The sequence below is a fragment of the Leiobunum rupestre genome, chromosome 8 (genome assembly GCF_980474605.1).
Source record: "Leiobunum rupestre chromosome 8, qqLeiRupe1.1.hap1, whole genome shotgun sequence".
Lineage (NCBI taxonomy): Eukaryota > Metazoa > Arthropoda > Arachnida > Opiliones > Sclerosomatidae > Leiobunum > Leiobunum rupestre.
The window spans coordinates 10727848-10740438 of record NC_143391.1 but is presented as its reverse complement, the minus strand read 5'-3'; the positions used below and the strand labels follow the sequence as shown (position 1 = coordinate 10740438).

The 12591-nt window shown below is 38.6% G+C and overlaps 1 protein-coding gene across 3 annotated transcripts in view; it reads left to right on the top strand.

Moving 5' to 3' along the window:
- The window catches only part of LOC149932366 (cell adhesion molecule Dscam1-like), a 105107-nt gene that overhangs the window by 22684 nt on the left and 69832 nt on the right, over nt 1–12591 (top strand). The window contains exons 2-3 of one of the 3 annotated variants that reach the window (XM_090156871.1): nt 9633–9741; nt 10669–10830. In XM_090156871.1, the coding sequence (XP_090012997.1) occupies nt 9729–9741; nt 10669–10830 (175 nt within the window). In that variant the 5' untranslated portion in view covers nt 9633–9728. The remainder of the gene's footprint in view (nt 1–9632; nt 9742–10668; nt 10831–12591) is intronic. The other 2 variants (XM_090156870.1, XM_090156872.1) reach the window with 2 other exon arrangements.

Sequence of the window (12591 nt, the reverse complement as noted above, 5' to 3'; positions counted from 1 at the left end):
ATCGGCCGAGCTAAATGAGCCATCAAATGGCTCGGATGGCAGTCATCGCGTAAGAGCTCGAGAAAATCGCCTTAGAATAATGCGGACCGTAAAGAGCGGCGCGCGCGGAAGCCAGCTAGAGCGTGAAATACGAGATCGGCCTTTTGCCCAACAGCCTACTTCTTTCGTCTCGTTTATCTATAGTCCGCGACCAAACTCTACCGTCGACGTACTCTCGACTACGGATGACGACTATAGGTCGCGTATACCTCCTTCTTCCCGTTTGATCCGTAGAGGAACAAAGAAGAGATGATATCCAAATCCACACTGCGAATATCCGTTTCGCGTATCTGTAGACGTACGCAATAGCTATCTCTTCATCGCTTTCCTGGTTTGACCCGCGCACCTTCTTTCCTCCGGTGTGTACGGGGCCGTTGAATGGATAAACTGGCAGCTTGTCTGTCGTTCGAAATTGTAAAAAAAAATACCCTTTATAAATAATTCCTCCGTCGAAGAAGCGCCCTGCCAAATAGAAAATCGGGGTTTGTTAGATTCGAGAGAGAGAGAGAGGGAACTTGCCAGGCCTTCAACCTGATAAGGAAAATAGCCGTCATTTGTGTTTGTTTCCTTTTTTCACTCGTTCTCCCTTGATCTCTTTCTTTGCTTTCCTTTCTTCGCGAAACACAGAAGGAACGAAGTTTTTTAGAGAAATAGAGTCTCTCTTCTTACCTAAGGCTTTTTTTTCGTCGCGGGCCCAGTAAAAGTGTTTTAGCGTAGACCTACGCATTTATCTCTTCCGCGCTCTTGTCGGTTGTACAGCTTCTGATTTATTTTACCACAGAGTCCAAGATGGTGACAGTGGACCTTCATATATGTTATACGTGTCTACTACATCTATTATTCAGTTTAAATTGTGGAACTCAATTTACACGAAACACCCGATACTATTATATTGTTGGGGTATATGGGAGTATCCCCTAAATTTTGGCAGAAAAATTAGGTCCAGTTGGTAAAATGAATGATTTGTCGACAATTGTTTCTAAGACCAAATTTGAAAAAAATATTTCGGCAATGATTCGGAAAAATTATGATTGAATTGTAAAAATTAAAGCTTCTTTCCAAGCGAATTTGACCCCCTTCGGTACGCCCCTGGTAACGACAATAATATTAGCTTTCCACACTTCGTAGCGCAGTTCACTGGCATCTTAATCACAAAAAGAAAATATAGATGGTGATGGTCACAAACTTTCGCTACCTTTTGTATCAAGAACTAGATTTGCTGCCACTAAAATACATGTTCTGTAAAACTGTTTTATTCCATTACTTCAAAATGGAAGTCTTAAAGAATAAGGCTGATTGAAATACGGCTACTGCCCAGTTGACTAGATCTAAAACGCTAAACATAGTAAATGTACCTTTTTTCAAGAAAGCTAAACCCCAAAGGAACGCGAGATTCCTAGGGCCGAAATTATATAATAATTTGAATGTTAATCTTAGAAATATAAATTAATTTAAAATATTTCCCAATGAAATTAATTTACTCATTAGGTCTCCTGAATGTACGGTATTGTATAATGTGGTACCTGATTCATAATCTTTGTAATTATTTTGTACTTTTTTTCTCTGTTATTTCTCAGTGGTCTTATTCCCGATCACTGTATATAAGTAAGTTGACTTGTTTAGTTATTAATTAATATTTGACAAGCACCCCCTCCTAAAAACAAGTTTTTAACTTAGCTAGGAGGGGACACACATTAAACACAATTGTAACAATGTGTGAAATAACAAAAATAAAAAAAAGTATTCGACTGTGGGACTCAGGTACCCGTGAATAAGAGACTGTCGAGATTCTTTCATCGTAATATCGTGTCAACTCTTACGGGCTTGCCCATCTTGTCTCCTTTTACCCCCCCCCCCCCCGGATTGCCGAAATAGGGGAATGGAATAGACTCGGAACCAATCCAGTATCGTGAGAGAGTTAAAGGTCTATTATTTCTCCAGAGTCCTTTGTTTAATGGACGCTGGTCGAAGCTCTGAAAAGGCTAGTCGCTTCTCGCGGCGATCACCTTTAAGAAATCTTAACGGTTATTTCGCTGTCCGGATTCCCGCGGTCGTGTCGCGAATGGAGATTGCTGGCCGACCCCCCGTAGCGCTTGACTCTCTATGGCCTCGGTGGTCCATCTCGCGCTCGTGGCCGAAACTCGACGGGGGTGTGGGTCGCCTGGCACTAACCTCGCGCGCCCAGCAGCGCCCTTTCCTGTACGGCAGCGTTTTTATCGGGAATGGAGGGGGGAGGTTGTTGGGACGGGCTTTCGCTACACGCGGAGCTTAATAAAGGAAATTGTCCGTGCGTGGTACGTTTGGGCCAATTATTCCCCGAGCTGACGAGCCAAATGGCGCTCCTGGCCAGCCGCATTTCGCCCACTGATCAATAGAGCGAAAGAGAAGCTGCATAATGCCAAACGGCCACTTTCTTTTCAAAAGATACCGGCTAAAGCCCGCCTCGCGCGGCGGATGAAAGGTGATTTCTCTCGCCCTCCCCGCGTGCTGCGAACCGGTTGGCCAGTAAGCGGATACAAAGAGGAATGTCTCTATTTAGCCAGTCGCCGCTTTATTATACGCTCTACAAACTTGGTAATGATGACTCATTATTTATCTCGTTATTACTTTCTCTAAATTAATTTGGTCGTTCTTTTGCAGCCCTTTTCTCCACACTTTTACTCGTAATCGCGCGTATCTTTCTCGCGTTTGATCCTTTAATGGAACCACCACCCAAGGAGTTTTGCTCCAACTAAACAGACCACTGAAAATAATATTTAAAAATAGTCATTTTAAGCCATGCACGCGCAATCGCCGCCGTTTTCAGTTGATTTACAGAAATTTACTCGTTTGAATTGGTATTTTTTTTATATTTCTGACCTGCTCATCTTGAAGAAATAATCGATTTATCTTGTTAGCTGACGCCTGTAAATTAACTTCGCTTCGAACACCGGAGCTCAGGGTGAAGTTTACTTACCGATTTTCACATATATAAATAATTGACCTCCATTTAACTTAAAATTGTCTTTTTAACCTTGGCCTATTGGTCTTTAAAAGGGAAAATATAATATTCCTTCGTGATAAAATTTTTGTTTTCGAAATTGAAGTCCCGAAAAAGGGCCTTTTTCGTCTTATAGAAAGAAGGACGATCTCGCTAACAAAAACAAATGAAAGCAAGAATTTAACAACTTTTTTGGAAAGTTGGTGGTGCCAGCTTATAAAATAGATCAATCTTTGAAATTCCCTATAAAACGTTGTTCCGTTAAGGAAGGCTTAGGAACAGCGGGAAAGAGAGAAAAATTATCCTTCTAGAAAAACAAGAGGAAGAAACTAAAAAGCCGATGCGTTTTTATCTCCGGCAAAATATCAAACCTCTTTATAAGTCCCAAAACTCCAACAATCATTTTTTGACGGCGTTACTCTTTCCATCATTAAAAAAAGTGTCATTTTTTCTACCCCCTCCCCTTTTCCGCTAGCTAGGGCTTCTTCCGCCCCCTTCCGGGGCCCAGGCGGAATGATCCCCCTCCCATAGAGGATGAGAAGGATTTAGAGGAGAAAAAGAGTATGGTGCGCCAAGAGCGAGAGAGGGGAAAGGGAATTTCGGGACAGGCTGGAATAAGCGGCCTTTAGCCCCGGAGAAATCTATCAACTTAAGTTGACGGAGCGCACCTACGCGGATGATGTTCCTGGGGCTTCGCCCACCCACGACCCCCCCACACGACCCCCCATCCTTTCTCCGCCCTCTTTCCGTTTTCCACGTTCGCCATCTCGAAGCGGGACAACGGGAAAACCCCCGACTATTGCTTAGCTAATAGTTTGATCGAAAGCGACTTTGATTACGGGCGCATGCCGTTACTCTTTCGATACATTTGTACTAAAGCGGAAGAATAACGATTGCGTATAAACGCTCTAAATGCTATTAAACCATTTAAAATGGTTTTACCACGCGATTAGTGGTTTTAGGCAATCGAGTCGGTTATCGAGTATCAAATTTCTAAGTCGCTTGATGACTTAGGCCTAAGGTGGTGCCTTGGGTATTAGCCTAGCTGATTATTATTATTATTATTATTATTATTATTATTATTATTATTATTATTATTATTATTATTATTAATATTGAAGTCGAGTCGAGTAATCGAGTACTTGATTAAGGGGAAACTTTCTCTTATCGAGTTGAGTAACTAAAAAAAAACCTCGATTAATATTACTTTTAACTAGTCGTGTTATCGAGTACTTGATTAGGAGCTGGTTTTAATCAAGTAATTAGGAAATTAAATTTAAAAGGAGTATAAAGTAAAAATATTCCTTTAATTTAAATGAACCACAGTTTCCGCAACTTTGTAGGTACCATTTATTGCCCCCCCAAAAAGTTGTAAAAACCACTCTTTGAACTTTAGTGCAACGAGGATAGAAAAAAAGAAATACTCGGCGAGTTTAGAGAGCAGCTTATTCGAGTAATCGGATACCCGAATATGCAATTTTTTGGTTCTCGGTAATCGACGAGTTTTCTCCAATTACTTATTCGAGTACTCGACCTTTTTTGAGGTCGAGTACTCGATGATGTTCGAGTACTTGCACAGCCCTAATTATATTCAGATCTAACAAACCTAACCGGTTGATCCGTGACTATAACAATACCTGGAAAAGTGAGTCTAAAATATAAAGAAAAGTTTTTTTTTTCACTTTTACTCTAGTTGATATTAAAATTTTTATTATTTATATATTTTTGTGTGTTTTCAGCCTTTATAATACGTAAAATTCTATCCGTAATATATGCTAACCGTTTTTATGGGTAAGATGGTAGGCACGCGGAAAATATATATAAATTGGGGAATGTTTTAAGGCCCGTTTTCATGAGAGCGATTTGCGAGAAAAAATCCAGCGATTTGCGAGAGATATGTTTAAAAGTCGCGCGAGAAAATGTCATGGTGTTTTCATGATCGCGATATTTTGAAGCGAGTAGAGGGAAACCTCCGAGCGAGGGCGATATTAATACTAATAATATAATATTAATAATATTAATAATATTAATATTAATATTTTCGGAAAATCGCTCTCTTCTAACCAGAGTAGACTTTTTCGCGTCTCGCTAGGCGATTTTTACGGGACCTTCGGCACGTCACTAGTAACGTGGCTGGTTTCAGCCAATGAGGCTGTACTTGCATTTCAAAATATTGCGCAACACAACCGGGTTGACAGGTGAGCCTCCAGAGCGTTTGGCATCATATTGTCATTGTTTGTTTGGGGCTTGGGCCTTTAGCAAAATGGGAAGTGTAATAAAAAAAACCCACAAAAGCCTTATTAAAAAAATATATATTAAAAGAGAAGAGAGCGGAAGCGAAACAGATTGAAGTGGAAAGAAACGTTGATCGAGCTAATTAAAAATCATCCTTCAATTTGGGATACACGGACTGAAGAATATAGAAACAGAGACTTGGAACAATGCGCATCCATGGGATGATGTATCATCGAAAATGAAAGATACAGCTAATTAAATAAGCCTAAAACTATGTTGGTCGTTGGGGGTAATAAATAAGTTATAATTCAATTTACGAAAATTATTAGTGGACGAATTAAAGAAAATATGGAAGTTAAGAGGCCATTTCAAAAAGTCACAATAACAAAAAGGAGACAAGAGTTTGATGAAGAACCTTTCAACTCTAGTTAAGTGGCATTTTTTCCAAATGCTTCTATTTTTAAAGGCTGTAGTGTCATGACGAGAGTGAGTATTAAATTTATTACGTAAAGATTTGATTTTAAAATTATTACGTAAAGATTTGATTTTAAAATTAATATGCTGTTAATGTTCAATAACATCTTCCAATTATATTTGCGAAGATACCTGCGCTGGGAATGAAAATATTGATGAATCAGTTTCTACAATAATGGAGCCAGAAGTAATAAATAATATTGATTTATATTGTCCATTTATTATTCATGTAATATCAAAGATTGTATTATTTACAGTTTTCCACCCAGTATCAAGGGATGCCATGTTAATCATTCCAGCTGTGAGTTCGTTCCTTATTATTACCTATACAGTCTAAGCTTGTGGTGAAGCTCTGACCTGGGTTTTTAACATAGTGTAGTCACATTTTAAGCCTCTTGGGCCTTGTTACCCCGACCCTACATTGAGTGTGGCTACATAATTGGTTTCGAGGAATAATTTATGTTATAAAAGTTTTCTTTGAAATGATCATTTAATTAATTCCAAATAACCAGTCATGCAACATTATTTATATACTAAATTAATAATTAGGGTTAATATTATATCTATTTTAATTTTACTTTAGGGGTTTATTTTCCTTGTATATTTCGATATGGGATGTTTTTGTTAAAACCTTAAAATTATTAAATTTTCTGTAGGGTTGTTCTTAATTACTTTTTCTGTTTAAGGTTATTCCTATTGGTAACCAAGAATTTGTGATTACTGAACCTGATGTCAGCCAAAATAAAGAAGTTAATAGTTCTCCAAGTTCCAATTTAAAAACAAAACCTGTATTAATATAAACCTCCAAAAAATAAGAAAAACCAAGCCGAGATACAGGCTGTCTTTTTGGCTGAAATGTCAAAACTTGACAAGTAATAATATAATATTAATTTATATTTTTAGAGAAATAAATGCATGTAAAAACGAGCCACAAACCTTTGGTTTCTTAATGTATGTCACTGAGCTCATGGATAATGTCCCATCAGCTGAGAAAAGAAAATGTCAAAATGACATTGTCAACATAATTAATAATTGCATAGATGATGAACTAGGGTCGACAAACAGATCCCAGTGGCAAGATACTTATTTTAGCTTTTTAACGAGCTGTCTCCTCGTCTTAAATGAACTTGATTAATATTTACCTTAAAGTCAGAGCCAACTTTAAACCTGGTGGAATTGGATCAATAATAACTTTTTGTTTATTTTTGGACCAACAATTGATAACAAATGGTTGAATTGTTTATGGTGTATGTTTTGAACATGGAAGGATCATGTTTTAAAAAGCATTAAAATTTTAGCATGGCAAATTGTCTTTGTATTACATTTTTTTAACTTACCAATGTTTCAAAATCCCCTTCCCAAATAAGATTTTTCAACCAGCTTTTAGGTGCATAGTTTTTTTCTTAATAAAAGTTAGATAATAACTTATTCGAAGAAATAAAAGTTTTTCTTCAATTTGAGCAAACGGCTCCTCCAGTTAAAGGCCGCCATTTTAAAAAAGGCAAAAATCGCTTTTCGGGTGTTCTCGCAACAAAATATCGCCGTCATGAAAACGGGCCTTAAGACAGGGAATCTGAAAATGGAGAATGTATGGCAAGCATGCTTATCTGTTTGGAGAATTACAAATGGAAATAGGATGGATAGCGTCTCTAGGAAGAAAAAAACCGGGTAAAAAGCACTATAGCCCGGTTAAGATTATCCGATATAGTATCGTTCATTTTCCTAATTGAGCTTCGCTGTTATTGTCGGAGTCGATTGAAAAAGCAACGGAAATCTCTGATCAATGCCGCGAACGTAGGAGTGGGCCATTACGCCGCGTACTGGCTCGAGATCCAATATCGCGACTGCATCTAAGCGAGTAAACCCTCCAGGGCAACTCTCCAATAAACCCCATCGTCCCTGAAGTAGTTGACCAGCTTTGCCGTTCAACCTCCGGGTCCTCTTCTAGATGGGACACCCTCCCCGAGGTCTATATTTACGCTAGCTTCGTCGATGTCTCCGTAGCGGTGGAATCCATTTGGTTACTATCATTTACTCCGGTAAAACGAGTCGAGAAAAGTGTATTACGAAATTGAGTCATTTCCCTAACGACGTCGGCAGCCTCCGAGACCCGGACTCGCTGCGCTTTTTGACTCCGAAACGTACGCGTACATACCTCTCCTATTATCCATGTAAATTTACGGCGCTCTTACTCCCGGTTCGTGGTTGTATTTTTGCTAGTTTAATGGTATCTCGGGAGATTTCCAGCGAGCTGAAGCCGGGGCCGCTCGCGTTTGTTTATTGTTGCGACGACGCCAAATTTGGCTCGAATAAAAACGTATCTTTAGAGTTCCATCGGTATTTCCCCAAGATACGAAATTATTTTGGGAATTTTACTATTTTCACCTCCAAGAGCGTTAGTTGACATTCTACCATAAGCCTATCATAAGGTCCCCATAAGCAAAGGTCTACCATAGGGGCCCATGTTAACGGCGTTGTCCCGGAGATAAGAAAATTAACGTACGACGATAGGGCAGTAGCGCCATCTTTGTTTTCAAAATTTCTACATCTAAAATATTCTCTTACTTGGTAGAGCAGCCACGCTCGGGTTGATAAATGCCACACAAAAATCTCAAATTTGAAAAAATAAATATATTCTTATTTCTAAAAGCCAGTTTTAAGTTCTGATGAATCATTATGCAACGATAAGTGTTAATTTTTAGTTTGAAAGGGAAAAAATTGTGCATAAGCCTTGGCTACGAAGCCTACGGTGCTAAGGGCTGGCGGCAGAGTTTTCTCCCGCCTGGTTCTAAGTTTAAAAACGTTCGCCGACGCCTTCTGCTCATTCATCATGCAACGCGCGAAATTCATTCGGGGAAATGCCTAGTTAAAGGGAATAGAACCTTCAACGCGTTCTTTATGGAAGACCCCATCAATTTCCTTTATTCCCTTCACAATCAGCGATTATCAGCGCCGCAGGTGTGAAAAGCCATGGGAGGCAGCGGACAATATTGGAACCCTCGGAGGGCGACAGAAACAACCAGAGGTTATATTCCCTTTAAGAACATAACCACTAGGAGGTGTAGATTTTGAATACTCTTAATAATGAGGATTGTGATCTTCAAAATGTTTTCCTAGACCTTTGCTTATGGGGACCTTATGATAGGCTTATGATTCTACGGATAATCTGTTTTTTAAAGTTGTACCAAGAATACGCTTAAGTATTTAAGCAAAAGGACAGTAGTGATGCGAGAGTCTACGTTATGACTTTTCTTCATTTTGAAAGTAGTCCCGAAATTATGATCAGGAGAACGCCAATACTTAAAAATTAGCGATATCTTTTGGGGGGCTCACTAAACAAAATTCTGTTTCATTTTTAAGGAGATGATAAAGTGGACATTTTGGATGTTGATCACTATATTTTGTTAGTTTTAATGACATAATAGTATACCCAAAATATTTCAGGCCTTGGGTATTAGCCTAGCTGATTATTATTATTATTATTATTATTAAAATAAATTAAGGGGGCATACTTATTTGACTGCCATCTCAAAAATTGCGGACACCGCGACTGAATATAAGGCTATCGTCGCAGATACTTCGTAGCGACTGTTCGTCTGCTTTTAACACAGAATCATAAAGGGTTTGTGTGTACTGGGCCCACTTACAGTGTACCCGATGCCGCCGCCGCCGTTTTCCTCATAACTCTCCAAGAATTAGATTTAGTAGGGCCAGGGATATCTCAATCAAAAGGAAATATCATGCCCTCGGTAGCCCGCTATGAAATTTTGGAGATCGGGGTCCCACATGTTGGTCATTTGCCCATTTTAGTGCTTTTCCGACTGTAACTAGCTGTACAAACTTTTTAAATTAAGATCGACTCCGCTGAAAATTACATTTATAGTTAATACTGATCATTTCTCAGGGTTCGTACACGACCTGGAATACCTGGAAAACCTGGAAAAGTCAGGGAATTTGAAAATGTTTCCCAATGGTCAGGGAATAGTCAGGGACATTTAAAATGGTCCAAAATGGTAAGGGAATTTTAAAATGACCCCAAAAAGAAATACGGAAAATAAATTTTTGAAAAATGTATTAAAAATAAATAATTAACATTTTTCAAGATTTTACCTCAAAACATAAATTTATTCTACCAAAATGGTTAGGGAAATTTGGCAATTTAGTCAGGGAAAACCTGGAAATATCAGGGAATTTAATTCCTGAAATTTTGTACGAACCCTGTTTCTGAACTACGTTTTCGGTTTCATTAAAAAAAAATTAATTTTAAATGAGATTTCTGGCCAATTCGCGGGACCTCATAGCCCGCTTACCACTATTGGGATATTTGAATTTCGTACCAATTGTTACAGGTGCCATCTAACTCGTTATCATTCTTATTTCCAAACCCAGGTACCTCGGAGAATTCGGTTGTCTAAAAATTGATTTTAAAAAATGAACGTTTTCGTGTTTCGCTATCTTATTTCTAAAACCAAGTAACTCAAAAAATTCAGCTCACCTAAAAATTAATTTAAATTAACGTGTTCGCGTTTCGCTACCTTATTTTCAAAACCAGGTAAAATTAAGCCCAGTTCACACTTTACAATTAATTGGGCCACTTAAATGTCTCCAACTAATTGTAATCAAGAAAATTGCATAGTGTGAACAGAAATAGTTGGAACCATTGTTACAATATTTCTGTTCAGACTATACAATTTTCTTGCTTACTATTAATTGGATACAGTTAAGTGGCCCAATTAATTGTATAGTGTGAACTGGGCTTTACTCTTGGGTTTATTAAGTTAATGTACAAGATGATTGAAAATATGTTAAAATTAAAATTGAATATTTAAAATATAGTTATAACATCGAAATATACGCATTGTGTACCTGTACGTGGGATTAATGTGCCCAGTTCTAATGTGATTTATCTCTCTCTCTCTCTCTCTCTGATCCGGGTTTAGTGGTGAAGCAATTCTATGAAGTCCAAGTCTACGACGAGTTCGTGATCCGCGGAAATACGGCGGTTCTGCGATGTCACATTCCCAGTTTTGTCAAAGACTACGTCTACGTTACTTCTTGGATCCGGGATGACGTCGTCACCATCGTTTCCAACTCTGACAAAGGTAACCGTTTCTTTCCTACTAACAATAACCTTGCCCTCCTCCGAAACTTTACCCGTAAATTAGTTATCGTTTAGTAACATAATTTTCATTGAGACGTTTTTTCATACGGAACATAATTACATAAAATAAGTGAACCCAAAATTCGAAAATTCTCATAATCCTGGTGCCATTGAGAAGGTTACTATGGAAACAAAATCACGTGATCGCGAGGCACGAGCTAAACTATAGATTGTTAAAGCTAGGACCAATAAACACAGCACCCGACACAAGGAGAACGCAACCCGTCAAAAGTCGTGTATTTTCTTGCGTACTGTTTTCATTGGTTAGATGCTTTAGCGCCTGCTGCCGTCGCAAGGGGAAAATTCCGAAATTGTCTTCCCCCCGCCCGTAAAACGTTCAGCGTAATGGCTCGTCCAATGAAATTTGTACACAACACTGCGTTAGCGTGTAAAAGGCTAGCTGCGTTCTCCTTGTGTTTGTTGCTCCTAGGTTAAAGTTAGAAACCCGCGAGGAATAGGTCTTTTTATTAAATACGAGAGGTCACGTGTAAATGTTTTTTCTACGTCATTAGCTAATTCAAGATAGAGAGCGCACGCTCGAGTCGACAAAGATTTTGGTATTAGAAGTCGACGTGCGAAACGCGCGTGCCAATAAAGTACTAAAAAGCTTTAAAGGCTAGTTCCCACTTAGCGAAAAATGCAGTTTTCGCGAAGCGAATTGACTCATGCGAGTGAAATTTAGTGAAGCTCAAAGCTACGACGAAAATTAAATTCGTCGCGAAAGTCTCGAAAATTCGTCAAGTGGGAACTCAGCTTAACTCTTGACGCAGATAAAAACATTATATACCTTGTTTTTCGGTTGGTTTTATTTTGTGGAAACTCCTATGTCCGCGTATTTTCAAAACCCGTTTCACTAACTTCCGGTTCCCTTCTATAAAGTTGATGACTCATTTTTCATCACCGAGTTGTAAATGAAGTAATTTACGTTATATCCCGTGAACAAAGTTTCATTAACGAAAATGCTTTTTTGGCATACTTACGAGAGATTGCGTTACATATGACATCGAATTGTACATAATCTTAAATAAGTCTTTTTTACTTTAAATTTCAACAATAAGAACGCGTAACTTTGCTAAGACAAACAATTTATTATTTAAATCCGAGTAAATAAGGCTACGAAATATTGTCTTAAGTACTTCAAACAGTCGTATTTAGTTGAGCGAAAAAGTAATCATTTATTTACAGCCGTGATTAAGTAAATGGTAGCCTTGTTTACCTGTCACGTTGTAGATTAACAATTGTTCAATTTTGCAATCGAAACACGTAGAAACTATTTCGTTTCTATAGACCTATTTAATGGCGGCGTGGGTCCCATTTGGGATATCGCGTCTGTGGTCTCGCCCGTGTACCGTGTTCACGGTATAAGGTTATCTACCTTTAATGGATAACCCGTGTGTAGCGTATGGCTGTATTACATCGTCGACGAAAAAAGAGCGGAAATTTGGTAAGAGATACATCTTTCTCCTAATAGCACTTTCGTTTACGACTCCACGATGTACGCTACGCTCCAGTTCGCCGAACAAAATCAAAGATGCAAAATCTATTTCGAGGTTAATGTCTCGGCTGCTTTTTCATCTTTTTTTAATGTAGTCAAGTCGTCGTGCCAAAGCGAGCGCTGGTCGGGTTAGCCTTCATTTGAATTTTCATTAAAAAGCTTCCGGCGGGGAGGAAGGGTGTCTTTCATTATTGATCCCCTTCTATA